The following is a 21,444-nucleotide window of genomic DNA, read 5'->3' as shown; positions in this document are numbered from 1 at the left end:
AGCAACATGAGAAAATATTATTTTACTGAAAGAGTAGTAGATCCCTGGAACAAACTTCCAGCAGACGTGGTTGGTAAATCCACAGTAACTGAATTTAAACATGCCTGGGATAAACATATATCCATCCTAAGATAAAATACAGGAAATAGTATAAGGGCAGACTAGATGACCAGGAGGTCTTTTTCTGCTGTCAATCTTCTATGTTTCTATAAGTGGACTCAACTTATGTGGTGTTTTTTCAGCTCTAGTATTTGGCTCATGGTCTTTTTTATCTGTCATAAAATTTTAATTTTCATTTTTTTTACTATGTTTGCTAGTTAAGTAAAACAATTGTGTTTCTTTTAAAGCATTTCAATTACCTTTTTATCCCTTTTGTATTATAGGAATGGCAGAACTCAATACAGAAGAATGCAGGCCTAGCTTTCATTGAACTTGTCAACGAAGGAAGGTAACTTCCTAGTTAAACTATACCCTTACCTTATCTTAGCTTTACTATTATTGTTTTATAGTGATCAACCATACCCATTTACCTCTCTGATCATTTAAAATTAAGTTTTCAAATGTTTTTATTTAAAAATATGCTACACATTCTTCTGGATAATCAACATTGTAGATTTGATCTAGTTTCTAATTACTGTATCATTCAAACTCAATATTCTGACAATAGTTTGAGGTTTAGCTTCTTTTTACTTGTAGAAGATACATTGCTTTAAACCTTCTGGATTGATTATAGTAAGTTACAAGGGCTCGGTGATATTTTCTTTGATTTAAATACAATAGTTTGTTAGCTAACAGACTCTAATACATCATTGTTAGTGAGATAGAATTTATATTGGATTGATTAATTTTTTTTCAGATCAGCATTTTTTTAAAAAAATGCACATTTACTTATAACTGTTTAAAATATAAAAATACATTACAATTTGCATTTTTCCTTAAATTATAGTTTTATAAAGAATCTTGGTTATTTTAAAGTAAATGTTAAAAGAGTTTTTAGAATTTTGTTTATTTGCCATGTACATCTGTTTATGTGTTTTGATTATTTAACTATCTTTAGGCAATTAGATTTCCAATCTTCATTTTCTCTCAAGAAGAGTCCCACATATTTGCAACAAATGTTCCTTATAGATTAAATGAGCATGAACTTCTTATTTGCATAATAGTTACCACTTATAGTGGAGGATATATTGCATCTGCCTCTTGCAGAAAACTCTATCTCTTGGAGTTAAAAGGAAATTTGTTTTAAGTAGTTGATCACAATTATTGCCTCTGTTGTTTATTCCAGTAGCTAGGTACTATAAAATGTTTTAATTTTATAAATTCACAATTTCGTTTACACTAAATATTTTGCATTTAAAGGTTGCTGAGTCAAACAATGAAGGATCATTTAGTGAGGGTAGCAAATGAAGCAGAATTTATCTTGAGTAGGCAGAGAGCAGAAGACATTCACAGGCATGCTGAATTTGAGGTAAGCCATATTTATTTATTAGATTTTTATCCCTTTTTTACTGTTTTAACACATAACTCAAGGTGGCAAATGTACATAAACTCAAACTCAACCCGGATAAGACGGAGTGGCTGTGGGTTCTGCCTCCCAGGGACAATTCCATCTGTCCGTCCATAACCCTGGGGGGGGGGAATTATTGACGACTCCCCCCCTCAGAGAGGGTCCGCAACTTGGGCGTCCTCCTCGATCCACAGCTCACATTAGAGAAATATCTTTCAGCTGTGGTGAGGGGGGCGTTTGCCCAGGTTCGCCTGGTGCACCAGTTGCGGCCCTATTTGGACCGGGACTCACTACTCACAGTCACTCATGCCCTCATCACCTCGAGGTTCGACTACTGTAACGCTCTCTACATGGGGCTACTTTGAAAAGTGTTCGGAAACTTCAGATCGTGCAGAATGCAGCTGCGAGAGCAGTCATGGGCTTCCCTAGGTATGCCCATGTCACACCAACACTCCGCAGTCTGCATTGGTTGCCGATCAATTTCCGGTCACAATTCAAACTGTTGGTTATGACCTATAAAGCCCTTCATGGCATCGGACCAGAATACCTCCGGGACCGCCTTCTGCCGCACGAATCCCAGCGACCGGTTAGGTCCCACAGAGTTGGCCTTCTCCGGGTTCCGTCGACTAAACAATGTCATTTGGCGGGACCCAGGAGAAGAGCCTTCTCTATGGCGGCCCCGACCGTCCTGAACCAGCTCCCCCCGGAGATTAGAACTGCCCCCACCCTCCTTGCCTTTCGTAAAGTTCTTAAGACCCATCTCTGCCATCAGGCATGGGGGAACTGAGACATCTCCCCCGGGCCTATACAGTTTATACATGGTATGTTTGTGTGTATGTTTGCTTTTAATAATGGGGTTTTTAGCTTTTTTTAAATTATTAGATTTGTTCTTACATTGTTTTTGTTATTGTTGTGAGCCGCCCCGTGTCTAAATCTAATAAATAATAATAAATAATAATAATAATAATGCTCCTTACTTTTGTTTTCCCCTTAACCATTTTTAAACTAATTCCTGTATAGACACACTGTTTGTTTGTTTAGCTGTGGACAGGCTTAATGTTCTAAAATCTGGATTGGCTTCAAGCTAGGCACTATTTAATAAGCTGTCTGCACTTAATCTAGAGCTGGTTATCCATTCCTGCAAACATAAATGCTGTCATATATCTACAGTGTCATTTCGGCTTGTGAACTGGTAGGGTAGGTTTCATTTGTTAAATCAAAGTATCAAGCATTGGTAGACAGTCCTCTGGAAATGAAATATACATCTTTTTTAGTTCATTGCCTCATAATCATTCAACTGGGACAAAGATGACAGCTTAGACTCTGCTTTTATATCAGTGTACTATGATTGACAAAACCTCATTGATTAGATAGTTCCTTTCTTCCAGTTGCTAGTGGTATTTTGTCTTTAACTGTACCCTTTTCACCTAAGAATAGATAGAAAAATAGGAATTTTTTTTGTTGCACAATTCATTTTTGTAGTATATTTATTGTTTTTCTTGGTTTGTTTGCATTGCTTATATCTTTAAAATGTTGAAGAGGTGTTGTCTGACACTTCTGATGTTAATTTCTCTTGACTCTTTTCCATCTAAACATGATGGCTCACAAGGTTTAAATGATATTATCTTGAACATAAGCAGAAAAAAAGCATTTTTGTTTATCAAAAAGTCAAAGGTATGGTTTTGTTCATGATCAGAACATTTCCTGTTTAGCTCATAGGATATCCATTGATGTCTAAGAATAAGCTTACTTTCAGGAAAAATGGAATTATTTAAAAAATATGAATGGCAGAACTAAACTGAATCAGTTGTGAACATATAAATATAAATGGCAAATACAAATTAGTAGAATTATTGAAGAGAGATTACAAATATATAAGTTGCTAATAAAACTCCTAATAAGGGATATATTTCAAACAACCTATTTTTATGGTTTTATACCTTTTATGAAAGGTAAAATTCATGTTAGGGAACTATGAATAATTAAAGGGTTTGCTGCGATAATATTGTCAAATTTCCTGTGAAGAGTCATCCAAAAGCTGTTCTCAAATTATTCAGTCATACATAATACAAAAGAATTACAGTAGTCCCTCGCTATACCGCGCTTCACCTACTGCGGCTTCACTTCATCGCGGGTTTTCAAGAAATATTAATGAGAAAAATCATTTGTGGATCTTCGCTGGTTCGCGGGTTTCTGAGGAAGTTGATCAGCAGATTTAAACAGCCCGCCGAACTCGATCAGCAGGTTTTTTTAAAAAAATATATCTAAAATTGTAAATGCTGTATTTAAATACTGTATCTAAAATAAATACTGTGTGGGAAGGGTTTATAAACACTTAAAACAATGAAAACTTACCAAAAAATTACAATATAAATACTTAAATAAGTACTATCAGTCGATAAATTCCCCATCGCGGATTTCACCTATCGCGTCCGAGTCTGGAACGTAACACCAGCGATAGGTGAGGGACTACTGTATACAATATTTTGCCATTAATATATATTATATTTAAAGTTACTTGTAAACAGGGGTTGGCTGCTGCCCCGACAGATACTCAGTGGGGTAGCGAAAATAAAGCTCCACCTCAGAGCACCCAATTTGCACTGAAAGATGTTGAAAGAAAACGCAGGGCGTCCTGCATAAGACACGCCCACAGTGTGGTAGTAAAAATTTTGGCGGCCCTTCACTGCTTGTAAATCACAGGTGTCAAGCTTGTGATGTCACATCATCATGAGATGTATTGTGACTTTTTTCTCTTTCACTAAACTGGGAGTGGGCATGGTCAGTGCATGATGCATCTGGCCCATGGCCCATGAGTTTGACAATCCTGCTGTAAATGATGATAGAGTCAATATGATCTCTGATGAGGTGAGGTTCCATTGAGTGGTGCCATGGCTCTCTTTTTGAGTGTTAAAAAGCTGTCTGGCAATATGGGGTTCCTTCCACCAATACAAATTTACAGATAAATTCAGATGGGCAGTTTCATGGACAGACATAGAGGGCATTTTGGGGTGTAATGTATCCTTTTCATAGTTGTAGGTAACTAAAGAGCATCATTACAAATTTTAGTCTAGAACGGGAGTAGGCAAACTTGGCTGTTCTATGACTTATGGACTTCAACTCCCAGAATTCCTGAACCAATCATGCTAGCTCAGGAATTCTGGGAATTAAAGTCCACATGTCATATAAGAGTCAACTTTGCCTACCCTTGGTCTAGAATATGAAAGCCAGGAATTTGGGAAACCAAAAAAAAAATCAAGATTGGGGGGTGGGGGGAAAGAATTTTCCTAAACTGCAGAAATAACACAGTTGACGTCCAGAATCTAGTTGTTTGACCTGAATAAATTATTTAGCATTTTTCATACTACTTTCAAGCAGACTCTTTTGCTATTTTTTTCTTGTTGTTGTTCGTGCTCTGCAAAATCAAAATCTGATTTGATAAATACAGTAATAGTTGTAAAGGAATCTCATTGGAATACATTAGCAGAGACAGATTCCCATTCCTGCTACTACAGGTGCACTGTTTGGTGCAGCTTCGCTTCTCCTGTGTGTGCGCCTGCACATCCAAGTATGTTTTTGCTTCTGCACATGTACAGGAAGCAAAATGTCATGAGCAGATGTGCGCAAGAGACTTTTGGCAATTTTTTTGCTTCCGCGCAGAAGCAACTTCCGCTACCAGTGTGCTGTTTTTATTCGTACCGGTAGAAACATAGAAACAAATAAACATAGAAGACTGACGGCAGAAAAAGACCTCATGGTCCATCTAGTCTGCCCTTATACTATTTCCTGTATTTTATCTTAGGATGGATATATGTTTATCCCAAGCATGTTTAAATTCAGTGACTGTGGATATACCAACCACGTCCGCTGGAAGTTTGTTGCAAGGACCTACTACTCTTTCAGTAAAATAATATTTTCTCACGTTGCTTTTGATCTTTCCTCCAACTAACTTCAGATTGTGTCTCCTTGTTCTTGTGTTCACTTTCCTATTAAAAACACTTCCCTCCTGGACCTTATTTAACCCTTTAACATATTTAAATGTTTCGATCATGTCCCCCCTTTTCCTTCTGTCCTCCAGACTATACAGATTGAGTTCATTAAGTCTTTCCTGATACGTTTTATGCTTAAGACCTTCTCCCATTCTTGTAGCCCGTCTTTGGACCCGTTCAATTTTGTCAATATCTTTTTGTAGGTGAGGTCTCCAGAACTGAACACAGTACTCCAAATGTGGTCTCACCAGCGCTCTATATAGTGGGATCATAATCTCCCTCTTCCTGCTTGTTATACCTCTAGCTATGCAGCCAAGCATCCTACTTGCTTTTCCTACCGCCCGACCACACTGCTCACCCGTTTTGAGATTGTCAGAAATCACTACTCCTAAGTCCTTCTCTTCTGAAGTTTTTGCTAACACAGAACTGCCAATGCAATGTAAATCAATACTGGGCATTACCCGATTGCATGCGTTATCTCCAAATAGAAATAAAAGAAAATATGAGGTTGTATTTTTCCTCTAAGGATATTTTAATTGGTGCATAGGTATTTGATTATGTCGAGAGGTACAAAACACACATGCTTAAAGCTTTTTCCTTTACTGAACATTTTAGCTTATTACTTTATTTTTCTGTCTTTTCATTCCTGGAGTGTTTAATCTCTTTCCAGTCCTGATGATCCCCCACAGAGTTTCATGATTGCTGAGCAAGAATTCCCTGGTGCAATTCCAATACTCTGCCTGTTTTATTTTATACTTTGGCAAAAAGAAGTATATCTCATGTACATTGGCTGTGATTACCTTTACTAGGTAATTTTCCACTATCAAGCTGTTACTTTTTATAATATTTGGATGAATAGATGAATGTTGGTGGACTGAATATGACTGTTTTTAGATTAAATTGGAGTTTTTAGACTGTTTGTTTTAGTTTTATTAGATTTCATTTTTCATATGTTGTAAGCTGCCCAAGGTCCTTGGAGAGGGGCAGGATAAAAATCCCAATAATAATAATAATAATAATAACAACAACAACAACAATAATAATAATAATAATAATAATAATAATAATAATAATAATAATAATAAAACAACAACAACAAATTTATTTTGGAGAGGGGCGGCATACAAATCTAATAAATTGAATTTATAATATTCAGTCAATTGGCCTTCCTTTAATGTAAACCATTATTCCCAGTTATACATCTCCACCCCATGTCCAGTCAACGAAGCAGTGGAAGTGATGTGCCGGTCCCTGGAGGCTGTTGGGGCCTGGATGGGTGTCAACAAACTCAAACTCAATTCAGACAAGACGGAGTGGCTGTGGGTTTTGCCTCCCAAGGACAATTCTATCTGTCCATTACCCTGGGGGGGGGGAATTATTGACCCCCTCAGAGAGGGTCCGCAACTTGGGCGTCCTCCTCGATCCACAGCTCACATTAGAGAAACATCTTTCAGCTGTGGCGAGGGGGGCGTTTGCCCAGGTTCGCCTGGTGCACCAGTTGCGGCCCTATTTGGACCGGGAGTCATTGCTCACAGTCACTCATGCCCTCATCACCTCGAGGCTCGACTACTGTAACGCTCTCTACATGGGGCTACCTTTGAAAAGTGTTCGGAAACTTCAGATCATGCAGAATGCAGCTGCGAGAGCAATTATGGGCTTCTCTAAGTATGCCCATATCACTCCAACACTCCGCAGTCTGCATTGGTTGCCGATCAGTTTCCGGTCACAATTCAAAGTGTTGGTTATGACCTATAAAGCCCTTCATGGCACCGGACCAGAATATCTCCGGGACCGCCTTCTGCCGCACGAATCCCAGCGACCGGTTCGGTCCCACAGAGTTGGCCTTCTCCGGGTCCCGTCGACTAAACAATGTCGTCTGGCGGGACCCAGGGGAAGAGCCTTCTCTGTGGCGGCTCCGACCCTCTGGAACCAACTCCCCCCTGAGATTAGGATTGCCCCCACCCTCCTTGCCTTTCGCAAACTCCTTAAAACCCACCTCTGCCGTCAGGCATGGGGGAATTGAAACATCTCCCCCTTGCCCATGTTGTTTTGGTGTTAGATTGATTGTGTGCTTGTTTTTTAATATTCTGGGGTTGTTTTTTATGAATTCTTTAGCTTAACATTGTAATTGGATTGGTGGGTATTGGATTTGTTATTATGTATTGTTTTTACTTGTTGTGAGCCGCCCCGAGTTTGCGGAGAGGGGCGGCATATAAATCCAATAAATCTAATCTAATCTAATCTACATCCCAAACTTAAGATGCAGAAAAGTCATAACAACATTTGCAGAGTGATTTTTTTCCATATACTGTACATAGTTCCTTCAACCTCTCTTCATAAGTTTCCCTGTCGTTATTCTCTTAACTCTTTCCATTTGCGTAAGTCTTATTAATTGAGTTGGAATTAACGAAGCACAGAACAGTTTTGGAACTATTTCTTCCCATGTTTTAGAAATGTTGCTGAATTAATGAAGCCTAAATTAAATATATTTATAAAATTATTTATCAATTTGGTCTTCCCACAGCATTTAGTATGCATTTCAGGAAAAATATACCTAATTAATATTTGGATGTCTTATAGATTTAATTTCGTGATGTCTGTGGCTAGAGTATTGGCTTTGTTGTGAAATAGCTGTTTCATTTTAGAGAAATCTCTGAAGTCAAGTATGAAACTTCTGTGAGCCCTGGTTAATTAAAATCATAAATCACATTCAGTTTTAGCAATAGGGGACAGACTATGAACTATATGGAAGCACAGGAAATCTTCTTTCAAATACTGTAGATTTTTATGATGCCCAATACTGATGCCCAATAGAATTTGTTGCATGGACTTATTAAGGGGCTATGGCAAGGATTTCAAATATTTCTGTTGAATTAAAGCAATTGTGAACTTTCAATTAACTGACATGTATTTCCTAATGTGCACTTGTCCAATACATCCGTTTAAGAACCACTGCTACAGGAGTAGTCCCTAGTGTACCTTAAGTAGGAAGAGACGTAATGTGAGATTGATTAAATGATAACATAGTTGCACAAAGGAATAGCCAGCATCCACCTTAATTCAGCATTTTGTGACTCATGCTAATCTGCTAAATGCTTCTGGTCTGCGTTTGAGACCCACTATGGATAGTGGTCAACATGCTGGACTAGTATTAGGGACTATCTAATTCTAGCTCACCTTCAACCATAGAAATTTAGTGGGTGATTTGGGCCAATCATTCACACTTAGTCCAATCAATCCAAGAGGTGTTGGGGAAAAGTAGTATGTGCTACCTTAAGATCCATATAAAATACAGGATATAAGTCTAACATGCAAATAAATATATTGAAATCTTTCCCTCTTCTTCCATTATTCTTCATTCAGAGATAACATTACCGGTACTTCTGCCGCATGAATCCTAGCGACCGATTAGGTCCCACAGAGTTGGCCTTCTCTGGGTCCCGTCGACTAAACAATGTCGTCTGGCGAGTTCCAGGGGAAGAGCCTTCTCTGTGGCGGCCCCGACTCTCTGGAACCAGCTCCCCCCAGAGATTGGGAACTGCCCCCACCCTCCTTGCCTTCCGTAAGCTCCTTAAAACTCACCTCTGCCGTCAGGCATGGGGGAATTGAGACATCTCCCCCGGGCCTATACAATTTATGTATGGTATGTCTGTGTGTATGTCTGGTTTAATAATGGGTTTTTAAATTTTTTTAAATTTATTAGATTTGTTGTGAATTGTTTTATTATATGTTGTGAGCCGCCCCGAGTCTACGGAGAGGGGCGGCATAAAAATCTAATAAATGAATGAATGAATGAATGAATGAATAAATAAATAAATAAAATTGAATGAATGAATGAATGAATGAATGAATGAATGAATGAATGAATGAATGAATGAATGAATGAATGAATATTGACCTTCATGGGCATTTTGTCCGTAAATAAATGCAAGCCTCTTAAAATCATTAGTTAGTGACATAGGGATTTTGAGATCATAGTTTTACTGATTGATCACTTCAAGAAGTAGCGTCTTTTATTTGTTATATTTCCCTTTCAGTCGTCTCCATGTGATGTTCCATCTCTCTCTATATTGCATGCTTGATTCCATATGCCTCTTTGTGTTCTCCTCATATTTCTAGCTTTTCTTTTTTCATGAGGAAAATAAACTTTCATAGTTGGTTGTTGTCATCTGCACTTTTATCATATGTTTTTAATCAGAACTGCATGTGGTATTTCAAGGGAGGATACATGAATGCAGAATTATAAACTGTAAACTCTTTTTCAGTTGGATTTTCCCCTCCAGTTTCCAGGTTATGCAGACCTCCACATAAGCTGCTATTATCTCCATGGTAGTTTTTATTAAGGGAAAAAACATTTTTAATCTTTTAAGTGTCAGTTTAAAATATAAATTAAAAAACACACACCCATATATGTTCTGCCGGGCTCTCTGGTAGGAGCCTCCCGAAAATTCAAGGGTACAAATTGCAGACACACACACGTTTGAAAATTCAAAACAATGTTCTTTATCACAAAATTCAAAATAAACTAAGCACTCTTTTTGTATTGCAAAGAGCACTCGTCCCAAAACAACCGGATAGTCTGTACAATTTCCCTTAAGCAGTCATTAAGTACTTAGCTAGCAGCTGTGAAGAAACTTCACACCCCTTCTTCTTCCAATGAAGTGACACACACACACACACACACACACACACTGCTCTGCTTTGGTTTCAAAGGCGTGAAAAAATCAACAAAGTCCAGAAAACAGCAACACACGATTCCTGAAGAACTGCCATCAGATACTCTTTCACAACGGCCAAACCCACACGCTGCTATTTATAGCAGCAGCCCTAATTACTGGAGCCCCACCCAACCACAGGTGGCCTCATTTTCTCTTGTAATAATCCTTTAGTTGTTGTCTCCTATGCATCACTCTACGCATGCGTGGATGTGTCATTAATTCTTGTTCAGAATCCAAGGATGATACAGATGATTGATCTCCCCCTGGGCTGTCTGCCAAACTCCCCTCTTCCCTGTCACTCATGCTTCCTTGGTCAGAGGAGGCTTCATCAGTAGATTCCATCGGGAGCAAAACAGGCCTGCGGCATGTGGATGTTTCCCCCACATCCACCTGCACATTCCTTGGGGCAGGAGCTGGGCCAGAGCTAACCACAACACATATGTATGTAAAAATAATATTAGTAGTGATATTGGCTTGTTAAATATAAAAATTTTAACAGGTTAATATATTCATTATTCTTCAGGAAACGAAAAAAAATCCTAACAACATTTTTAAATATTTTAAAATATATTAAACATGAAATAGCTATGATACTGTTAAAAGTTATTTTAGTTAATAAATTATGCTAAGTGAAACTGAGCATTTGAATGTATACAACTCTGAAGAAGTTATTTTCAGTATTCATCAAATTTCTATTCTGAAATAGAGGTGTGGTCGGGCAGTAGGAAAAGCAAGTAGGATGCTTGGCTGCATAGCTAGAGGTATAACAAGCAGGAAGAGGGAGATTGTGATCCCCTTATATAGAGCGCTGGTGAGACCACATTTGGAATACTGTGTTCAGTTCTGTAGACCTCACCTACAAAAAGATATTGACAAAATTGAACGGGTCCAAAGACAGGCTACAAGAATGGTGGAAGGTCTTAAGCATAAAACGTACCAGGAAAGACTTAATGAACTCAAGCTGTATAGTCTGCAGGACAGAAGGGAAAGGGGGGACATGATCGAAACATTTAAATATGTTAAAGGGTTAAATAAGGTCCAGGAGGGAAGTGTTTTTAATAGGAAAGTGAACACAAGAACAAGGGGACACAATCTGAAGTTAGTTGTGGGAAAGATCCAAAGCAACATGAGAAAATATTATTTTACTGAAAGAGTAGTAGATCCTTGGAACAAACTTCCAGCAGACGTGGTTGGTAAATCCACAGTAACTGAATTTAAACATGCCTGGGATAAACATATATCCATTGTAAGATAAAATACAGGAAATAGTATAAGGGCAGACTAGATGGATCATGAGGTCTTTTTCTGCCATCAGTCTTCTATGTTTCTAAGTTATTTTAGTTAATCAATTATGCTAAGTGAAACTGAGCATTTGAATGTACAGTGATCCCCCGGGTATTGCGAGCCCGATCATTACGAAATGGCTATATGGCGATTTTTTAACCCGGAAGTAAAAACACCATCTGCGCATGCGCGCCCTTTTTTTCTATGGGCACGCATGCGTAGATGGCGCCGGGCAGATCAGCTGCTGGGCGGCTTCCCTGGGTCTTCCCCCTCTTGCTGGCGGGAGGGCGAAGCCCCCCCAGCACCCGCTCGCCCGCCGTTCGCCCGGCCACCCGCCCTTCGCCGCTTGCCCGCCCTTCGCCCGGCCGTTCGCCGCTCGCCCGCCCTTCGCCCGGCCACCCGCCGTTCGCCCGGCTCGCCCGCCCTTCGCCGCTCGCCCGCCCTTCGCCCGGCCACCCGCCCTTTGCCCGGCTCGCCCGCCCTTCGCTGCTCGCCCGCCCTTCGCCCGGCCACCCGCCGTTCGCTCGCTGCTCGCCCGGCCACCCGGGTTCGTTTGGCTTCGGGACATGCCGGCGGCGACGTTTTAAAACAGCCGCGCGGCTTCCCAACTGAGTCCCGAAGTTCGCCTTTGACTTCGGGACTCAGTTGGGAAGCCGCGCGGCTGTTTTAAAACGTCGCCGCCGGCATGTCCCGAAGCCAAACGAACCCAGGTGGCCGGGCGAGCAGCGAGCGAATGGCGGGTGGCCGGGCGAAGGGCGGGCGAGCGGCAGGCGCGGCAGCAGCGAGGAGTTTGCGTAGGCGGGGGGGGGGAACCCCAATCTTCGGCTCCTCGCTGCTGGGAAGTAAAAACACCATCTGCGCATGCGCAGATGGTGTTTTTACTTCCGCAGCGCTACTTCGCGCAAAACCGATCATTGCGAGGGGTCCTGGAACGGAACCCTCGCAATGATCGGGGGATCACTGTATACAACTCTGCAGAAGTTATTTTCAGTACTCATCAAATTTCTATTCTGAAATCAAATTTCTTTCGTTAACAATAAAGTAGCTGGTTAAGAAGGTTTTAATTCCAGTCAATATTCAGTCAGTATTTATAATACTGAAATTAGCAGCAACATAAATGTCTTTAGATCCTTGTATCAGGTCAAGAAGAAGTGAATTATTGAAAAGATAAAAATAAATTTGTTTGCTTTCTGTCAGAGTTCATATTCATAGCCAACCTTGATAGAAGACCAGAATGATTTAGACAGGTTTGCGTTAGAGATTCATAACATATGCTTGCTGGACAGAATTGAGTTATCTGTGCTCTGGAGAGTAAGTTATTGTAGCAGGAGCTGACAGAGATGAAGATAACTGAGGGAAATTCAATTACCTTTTAGTGTTTTCCTTCTAATAGGATTCTTAATGTGAAAGAGATCCTTAGATGATGCGCCTTTATTGCTTGGCGAGATCTACTTTGATACATTCCTTCAGAATAAAGTGAACTCCCCTGTCTAGACCTTCGTTCGAACAAATCATGTGACTGCTTCTTAAATGATGTGTAAAATTTCAAGGATCGATAAAATATTAGTAATAGTAGACCATGCTCTTCTATTATTAATAATAATTATTTTAATGCTGTTGCTTAAGTAAGCCATTGAGATGATACTTCCTGTACTTTAAATCTGTGAATTTGGAAGTGTATTTTGTGCAGTTTGTCTAGGTTTGTTGCAGAACGAATACAGCATCTTCTGAACAAAATGTTTTCATTAGTAAGTTAATTTTAAAATGCTTCCTAATTATTTTCTGTAAATTAAAAAATTGAAGCATTAGAACTTAGTTCTATATTCTTTCTTTCTTTCTTTCTTTCTTTCTTTCTTTTTAAAATAGGTCCGTCTTTCCCTCCCTTCCTTCCTTTCCTTTCTTTCTTTCCTTCTTTTCTCCCTTCCTTCCTTCCTTCCATCCCTTCTCCCTTCCTTCCTTTCTTTTTCCTTCCTTCCTTCCATCCATCCATCCTTTCTTTTTTCCTTCCTTCCTTCCATCCAGCCACCCTTTCTTTTTTCCTTCCTTCCTTCCATCCTTCCTTTTTTCCTTCCTTCCTTCCTTCCTTCTTTCTTTCTTTCTTTCTTTCTTTCTTTCTTTCTTTCATTTCTAGACTGCCCTTCTCCTGAGAATCAGGGTGGCTTACAACATATTGATACATAACAATGGAAGACATCGAAATTAAATAAAACAACACTATAAAACATCCCTATAAAAAAAGCCCTTAACTTAAAACGCATCACAGAGAGCCCACCTCATACAACTCTGTTACAAGTTACCAAAGACAAATGAACCTGGTGGTAAATGAATGAAGGGCATAGGCCCTTTTGACTTTGAAATGAAATCTGGTTTGTTTTTATGGTAATACCAACTCGAAGTATAATAATTGCAGAATTGTAGTTAGGTTTCTCTTTCTTTCTCTCTATTTTTTGAAAGATACAGTTTTATTAATGTCCTTTATTTTTAAATTAGCCTAATTATGCAGTATTCCGATATCCATATCAGGTTACCTGTAGTGTTACATTCAGACAGAAAAAGAATTGTTGCTTATAAAAAGCAAACTACTTTCACAGGCATATTTTTTACAGTCAAGTTTGGAGCGGTTAATATTAAGTTTAAATCTGTTGTGTGCTCTTGTGTTGTTGTGGTTGAAGCTGAAGTAGTCGCCGACAGGCAGGACGTTGCAGCATATGATCTTGTGGGCAATACTTAGATCTTGTTTAAGGCGTCTTAGTTCACAACAAATCCACAACAAACCAGTTCTGTTTTAACAAATACATAAACTAAATTTAAACCACTCCAAACTAGACTGCAGAAATAGAGTGATCAACGCCTGGAATTCAATACCTGACTCTGTTGTTTCTTCTCCCAACCCCAAAATCTTCAACCTTAGAGTGTCTACAGTTGACCTCTCCCCTTTTCTAAGAGATCTGTAAGAGGCATGCATAAGCGCACCATTGTGCCTACCGTCCCTATCCTAATGTCTTTTTTTATCATTATTTTCTATGTTATGTTTATATAAACTACTATCCCATACTTGATTGACAAATAAATAAAATGTATATCTGGGAAGTGCTATGCACAGTTTTTAATAACCTAACCATGTCACAAAGGTGTTGGATCAAGGTGGTGCCGTGGATATTGCCTATCTGGACTTCAGCAAAGCCTTTGATATGGTTCCACATAAAGAGCTGATAGATAAATTAGTGAAGATTGGACTTAATCCCTGTTCAGTGGATTTGCAGCTGGCTGAAGCGTAGACATCAGAGAGTTATTGTTAATGGCAAGTATTCTGAGCAGAGACAGGTTACAAGCGGTGTGCCACAAGGGTCTGCTCTGGGTCCTATTCTTTTTAATATGTTTGTGAGTGACATAGGGGAAGGTTTGGTAGGGAAAGTTTGCCTATTTGCCGATGACTCTAAAGTGTGCAATAGGGTTGATATTCCTGGAGGTGTCTGTAATATGGTAAATGATTTAGCTTTACTAGATAAATGGTCAAAGCAATAGAAACTGCAGTTTAATGTTTCTAAATGTAAAATAATACACTTGGGGAAAAGGAATCCTCAATCTGAGTATTGTATTGGCAGTTCTGTGTTAGCAAAAACTTCAGAAGAGAAGGATTTAGGGATAGTGATTTCTGACAGTCTCAAAATGGGCGAGCAGTGTGGTCGGGCGGTAGGAAAAGCAAGTAGGATGCTTGGATGCATAGCTAGAGGTATAATAAGCAGGAAGAGGGAGGTTGTGATCCCGCTATATAGAGCGCTGGTGAGACCACATTTGTAATACTGTGTTCAGATCTGGAGACCTCACCTACAAAAAGATATTGACAAAATTGAACGGGTCCAAAGACGGGCTGCAAGAATGGTGGAAGGTCTTAAGCATAAAACGTATCAGGAAAGACTTAATGAACTCAATCTGTATAGTCTGGAGCAGTGTTTTTCAACCAGTGTGCCGTGGCACACTAGTGTGCCGTGAGACATGGTCAGGTGTCCCGTGGGGAAATTAAACATGGGTCCCCAAACTACCATTCCTGCCAGGATATCCCTTTTGTGTTCATTGAAACAGGCCCAGGTTTCACACTAAATACATTTAGAAACTATATTATTAACTACAGTGGTACCTCGGTTCTCGACCACAATTCATTCCAGAAGTGTGGTCGAGAACCGATTTGGTGGAGTACCGAATTAATTTATCCCATAATTGGGGTTTAATTGTTTTCCAGCCCCTATTTCCTTTATTTCCGATGGGATAAAGATCTGAGGAGCTCTATAGTCTAAGCACTCCAAGCTGTAGGAAGGGTGGGGGCAGTTGCAATACCAGAAGTTTCAGGGGGGGGCTCCTTTCCTCAGTGGTTCATCTTGTAGCTGTAGGTAGCTACACCAACTTTCTCCTTCCCGGCGGTGGCGACGGCGATGGCAGCTTTCCTTCGAGCAGCAGCAGCACCGGGAACGTCACATGAGAAAGGGAAGCCGCTGACATTCCCGGCGCCGCTGCTGCTCGAAGGAAAGCCGCCGCCACCGTCGGGAAGGAGAAAGTTGGTGTAGCTGCTTAAAGGGAAGCTGCTGGTATTGCAGCCGCCCCCACCCTTCCTACAGCTTGGAGCGTTTATGACTAGAGACTGGGAGGCTGTTTAGTGGGTGGCCAGGATGAGCGTGTCGGATTCCGACTCCCATTCCGTCTCACCCTGTCCCCTCAGATCTTGTAGCATTTCGGATAATAAACAAAATTTTCTTTGGCTGTTCGGTATCTGAATTTTTGTTCAGATACCGAAGCAAATTTTTGCCGAAAATTTTGTTCGGTATCCGAAATGTACGAGAACCAAAGCGTTCATTTTATATCATTTTGGTTGGTGGTGTGCCCCAGGATTTTGTAAATGTAAAAAATGTGCCGCGGCTCAAAAAAGGTTGAAAATCACTGGTCTGGAGGACAGGAGGAAAAGGGGGGACATGATCGAAACATTTAAATATGTCAAAGGGTTAAATAAGGTCCAGGAGGGAAGTGTTTTTAATAGGAAAGTAAACACGAGAAGAAGGGGACACAATCTGAAGTTAGTTGGGGGAAAGATCAAAAGCAACATGAGAAAATATTATTTTACTGAAAGAGCAGTAGATCCTTGGAACAAACTTCCAGCAGATGTGGTTGGTAAATCCACAGTAACTGAATTTAAACATGCCTGGGATAAACATATATCCATTGTAAGATAAAATACAGGAAATAGTATAAGGGCAGACTAGATGGACCATGAGGTCTTTTTCTGCTGTCAGTCTTCTATGTTGCACAATAAAACAAGTTCTTCACTCTAGTGCTTCGCATTACCTTTCTACAGTAAAAAAGAACTTTCTCAGCTTTAAATTGCATTCTGACCGTTAAATCTAGCCTCCTGTCCATAATACTTCTACTGTTTTATTTTCAAAATGTACTCTTATTGAAGCATGTTTTAATATCTCTAATGCCTGGGATATTGAGGACATTGCAATGCAACGAAAGTGCAGCATTTTTGGGGTAATAAATAGTTTAAAAGACAAGCTAATTTATATGCAGATTTAAAATCTCCTGATCTGTAAAAGGCTGGATAAATGATGAGGAGGGGTGGAGGCTGCAGGTTGCAGAGATGAAAAGCCAATACATTGCACCCAGTCCATTAAAACCAGAAGAAATAGAAAAGATACCTTGATAAGTGTGCTTGCCTGCGTTAACCTTGATGGCTATTATCGGGGGAGGGGAATGCGCCCGATGCTATATCTATTTCATTGGCTTGGGCTTTTTCATGCTGAAAGAAATCAATACTTTGAGTCGTTAGATGACAGAAGCATCACTTCAGAATGGAAGGTGGCTGTCAGACATTGTCATTGGTTGACTTTTGTTTGCTATTGAGGTTTTAAGCTTTCATTTTTCTAAGTCTTATTCAGGAGCTATGGAAGATTTCCCTGGGTGGCATTTTTAGTCCAGGCTGTAAACTGAAGGTTAAAAGTCAAGTGCAAAAAAAAAAAAAGTCTTAAAGAAACAACCCAAGAGCTTTTCCTGTCGTCAAAATATATGACAAGTTGATGAGAATTTGCATTCTCAAGTGCTTATTTTATTTTTATTTATTAGATTTGTATGCCGCTCCTCTCCGAAGACTCGGGGCGGCTAATAACAATAAAAAGACAAGGTGAACAAATCTAATATTAAAAATAATCTTTAAAACCCCAATTTAAAGAACCAATCATACATACAAGCATACCATATATAAATTCTATAAGCCTAGGGGGAAGGGAAAATTTCAATTCCCCCATGCCTGACCACAGAGGTGGGTTTTTTGTTGTTTTTTTTGATAAATTTTATTGATTTTCATAAAATAGACAAACAGACACACATACATTTAACATAAAAGTGGGGTTGTATTTTCCCCGCTTATCTCAAAAGTATAAATTTGAATACAGAAAAAAGAATACATATTTAAATACAATTCATTATTGTAAATGTTAAGAAATAATTTGTTAAACTTCTCATAATTTTTCATATTTAAACTAATTCTAATATAAATTCAAACTTCTTCTCATGATAATTCTTCATATATAAACTAATTCTAATATACTTCTAAAACAAACATATTCTAGCTAATTCTATTATAACACATAAATCTTGTCTTTACCGAAACAATTTACTCATTTGTTTATTTATTTATCTTAACCTTCTACTGTTTCTTCTTATTTATCCATATATAAGTGGGTTTTAAGGAGCTTGCGAAAGGCAAAGAGGGTGGGGGCAACTCTGATATCTGGGGGGAGCTGGTTCCAGAGGGTCGGGGCCGCCACAGAGAAGGCTCTTCTCCTGGGTCCCGCCAAACGACATTGTTTAGCCGACGGGACCCGGAGAAGGCCAACTCTGTGGGACCTAACCGGTCGCTGGAATTCGTGCGGCAGAAGGAGGTTCCGGAGATAAAAACCATATATAATGACAAATCTAATAGTTAGACTCTAAAATAATAATAATACATTTAAAAAGTCTAAAAAACAAGAAACCCCAATACATAAAAAGCATACATACAGTCATATCATACACAGAAAACTACATAGGCAGGGGGAGATTTTTCAGTTCCCCCACGCTTGACGACAAAGGTGGGTTTTAATTTGTTTGATTGGATTTCTCTATGTCTTCTTACATATTCTGGGTAAAATATATTTTACAGAATTGGAATCCGCATAATGTAAATTCACCTTTTTGGAAAAAAAACTATTTAATGGAATATAAAAATAGATAATATGCATGGAAGATAGTTTTTCAACTTTATTAAGTTTATTTGCTGTAGGGTACAAGAATCGTTGATCTGCACAGAAATAAAGGAACAACATTTTATTTTGTACCCCATGCAACTTGTTTGTCATGTTCATTGCTTAACGCCGTTTTATTAGTAATTCTGCTTTTAATTTAATTTAATTTAATTTATTACTGAGTAGATTTCCATAAGCCTCTATAATATGTATAGATTTGTTTAACAACTGCATTTTCATTTAACAACTGCAGTTATTTGCCAACAGTTTTGGCAAAGAAAAGGTTTTAAAGGCATGAATCACTTAAAGCAGTGTTTTTCAACCAGTGTGCCGTGGCACACAAGTGTGCCGCGAGACATGGTCAGGTGTGCCGCGAAGCTCAGAGAGAAAGAAAGCAAGAGAGAGAGAAAAAGAAAGCAAGAGAGAGAGAGAAAGAAAGCAAGAGAGAGAGAAAACAAGAGAGAGAAAGAGGGAGAAAGAAAGCAAGAGAGAGAGAGAGAAAGAGGGAGGGAAGGAAGGAGAGAGAGAGAAAGACATAGAGGTAGGGAGAGAGAAAGAGAGCAAAAAAGAGAGGAAGGAAGGAAGAGAAAGAAAGAGGAATGGAGAGAGAGAGAGAGAGAGAAAGAGGGAGGGAGAAAGAAATAGAGTGAAGGGGAGGAAGAGAGAGAGAGAGAATTTTTTTGTCCAAACTTTTTTAGTGCCCCCCCCCCGCTCAATGTGCCCCAGGGTTTCGTAAATGTAAAAAATGTGCCATGGCTCAAAAAAGGTTGAAAATCACTGACTTAAAGTGCCTCAATTAACAACAGAAATTTTGGGCTCCATTGTGGTTGTAAGTTGAGGAATTCTTCTATTTGTGTTCTGTGATTAAGAGACGTTCATAGAAAATGTTTTTCCCCCATGTATATAGGACAAAAGGGAAACATATTTACTGGCAGTATAAAATTATTACATTTGCATTACTTCGTAACAAAGCATAAACTAAATCAACAGTCTCAGTTGTATCTGTGTGACATGAAGCCTTTCTTGCTAATATTATTATTATTATTATTATTATTATTATTATTATTATTATTATTATTTATTAGATTTGTATGCCGCCCCTCTCCATGGACTCGGGGCGGCTCACAGCAATAACAAGGACAATATATGATAACAAATCTAATAATTAAAAAACTAAATAATTTAAAAAACTAAAAAACCCTTATTTAAAATAAAACATACATTCAAACATACCATGCATAAAATATATAGGTCGGGGGAGATGTCTCAAGAAGTTTACGAAAGGCAAGGAGGGTGGGTGCAATCCTAATCTCTGAGGGGAGCTGGTTCCAACCGGTCGGGGCCGCCACATGGAAGGCTCTTCCCCTAGGTCCCACCAGCCGACATTGGAGAATAGGAGAAATACCAGTTAGGTACATCCCAAGCCCAATGTTAACCTAGTTATATGTAAAGAATACCTTGCAAGTGAACATATTATTGCTCATGCACTATCATTTAGGAGGTAAGTGAATCATTCTGACACATTATTTTTTTCCTATTAAAATCATCCATTGTACAACATTACATGAAGGAAGTACAGTATAATGAGAAGAAACAAATGTATTTTAGCAGAAATATATGCACTTATAAGAACCACACTGTTCAGATGGTTCTTAAACTATTTTTTTTTATCCATACAACATAAATTCTTTAAAGCAGTAGATGACTCTAGCTCAGTGTTTCTCCCCTGCACTGTTCGGAGAGTCCAATGTGGGTTGTTCTTCAGCCTCATTGGCAGGGACTGAGTTAAAAATTAACATAATTATGTCCCGCCCCCCCTCTACCTCCTCAGGTTCAGTCTTAAAAACTCAGTCATAGTGTAGGGACTATGAGTTTTCTTCTCACAGTATGTGAGATTTATAGGATGTTTACTAACAATAATTTTTTCTCCTTTTTTTCCCTTTCTCTATAGGAGGAAGACCTGGATCTCGAGAACCACTGCCCTCCGGGGTATTGTTCTCCGTCTCTTCAATCCCTGAGAGGCCACTGCTCTCCGGAGTATTGCCTTGCTGAAAGGGATCGCTGGATTGGGGTCCCTGACGCCCGCGATCAGACCCCCCCCCCAACCACTCTTCCAGCGCAACGAGTCTCCGAGTATCGGTTCTTACCGATCAGAGGAGCAATCAGTACACAGAATTTCCCCATGGGGGGAAATCAGCTGTAAGGCGATCCCAGCAGCTCCCAGACAGCGTTCCTGCCGATCGGCAATGAAAAAAAGAAAAAAAGATCAGCTGTTCGGAGGCCCTTTGCAGCCACCTTGTTCCCGATCGCTCAGAGGAGCAGAGATCGAAGGAATTGAAAGGGGGGGGTGCAGAAGGTGATTGCCGAGCTGCCCGAAGTTGCGCCCGCCATTTTGGCGCAGGGCCAAAGCCTCTGAGTCCCCCTCCGGCCGTTTGAGAAGCAGAGCTTTTCCCGCCTGATGTCACGGCCGCCATCTTGTTTGCTAAGGGGTCAGAGTGACTAGGCTCTTTTCAGCCTATCCCAGGGCCGCCATCTTGCTTCAGGGCGTTGCCAGGACAACGAAGCTATTATGGGCTTCTACCTAGTATCCAGCCAATCACGAGCAGGAAAAACAGATGACATGTTATTTAGGGGACACCAGCTTCCCTAGTCCACCATTTTACTTGCTTTTAAGC

The 21,444-nt window shown here is 39.7% G+C and overlaps 1 protein-coding gene across 6 annotated transcripts in view; it reads left to right on the top strand.

The window, feature by feature from the left end:
• Nucleotides 1-21,444, top strand: part of LRBA (LPS responsive beige-like anchor protein) — a 453,900-nt gene that overhangs the window by 143,714 nt on the left and 288,742 nt on the right. For all 6 annotated transcript variants that reach the window (XM_070757811.1, XM_070757810.1, XM_070757809.1 and 3 more), the window contains 2 exons: nt 384-448; nt 1,360-1,468. In XM_070757811.1, the coding sequence (XP_070613912.1) occupies nt 384-448; nt 1,360-1,468 (174 nt within the window). The remainder of the gene's footprint in view (nt 1-383; nt 449-1,359; nt 1,469-21,444) is intronic.

This window comes from Erythrolamprus reginae, chromosome 7 (assembly GCF_031021105.1).
Source record: "Erythrolamprus reginae isolate rEryReg1 chromosome 7, rEryReg1.hap1, whole genome shotgun sequence".
NCBI classification, from domain to species: Eukaryota; Metazoa; Chordata; class Lepidosauria; order Squamata; family Dipsadidae; genus Erythrolamprus; species Erythrolamprus reginae.
Note: the sequence above shows the minus strand (reverse complement) of the source record. Positions and strands in the feature narration are given on the sequence as shown.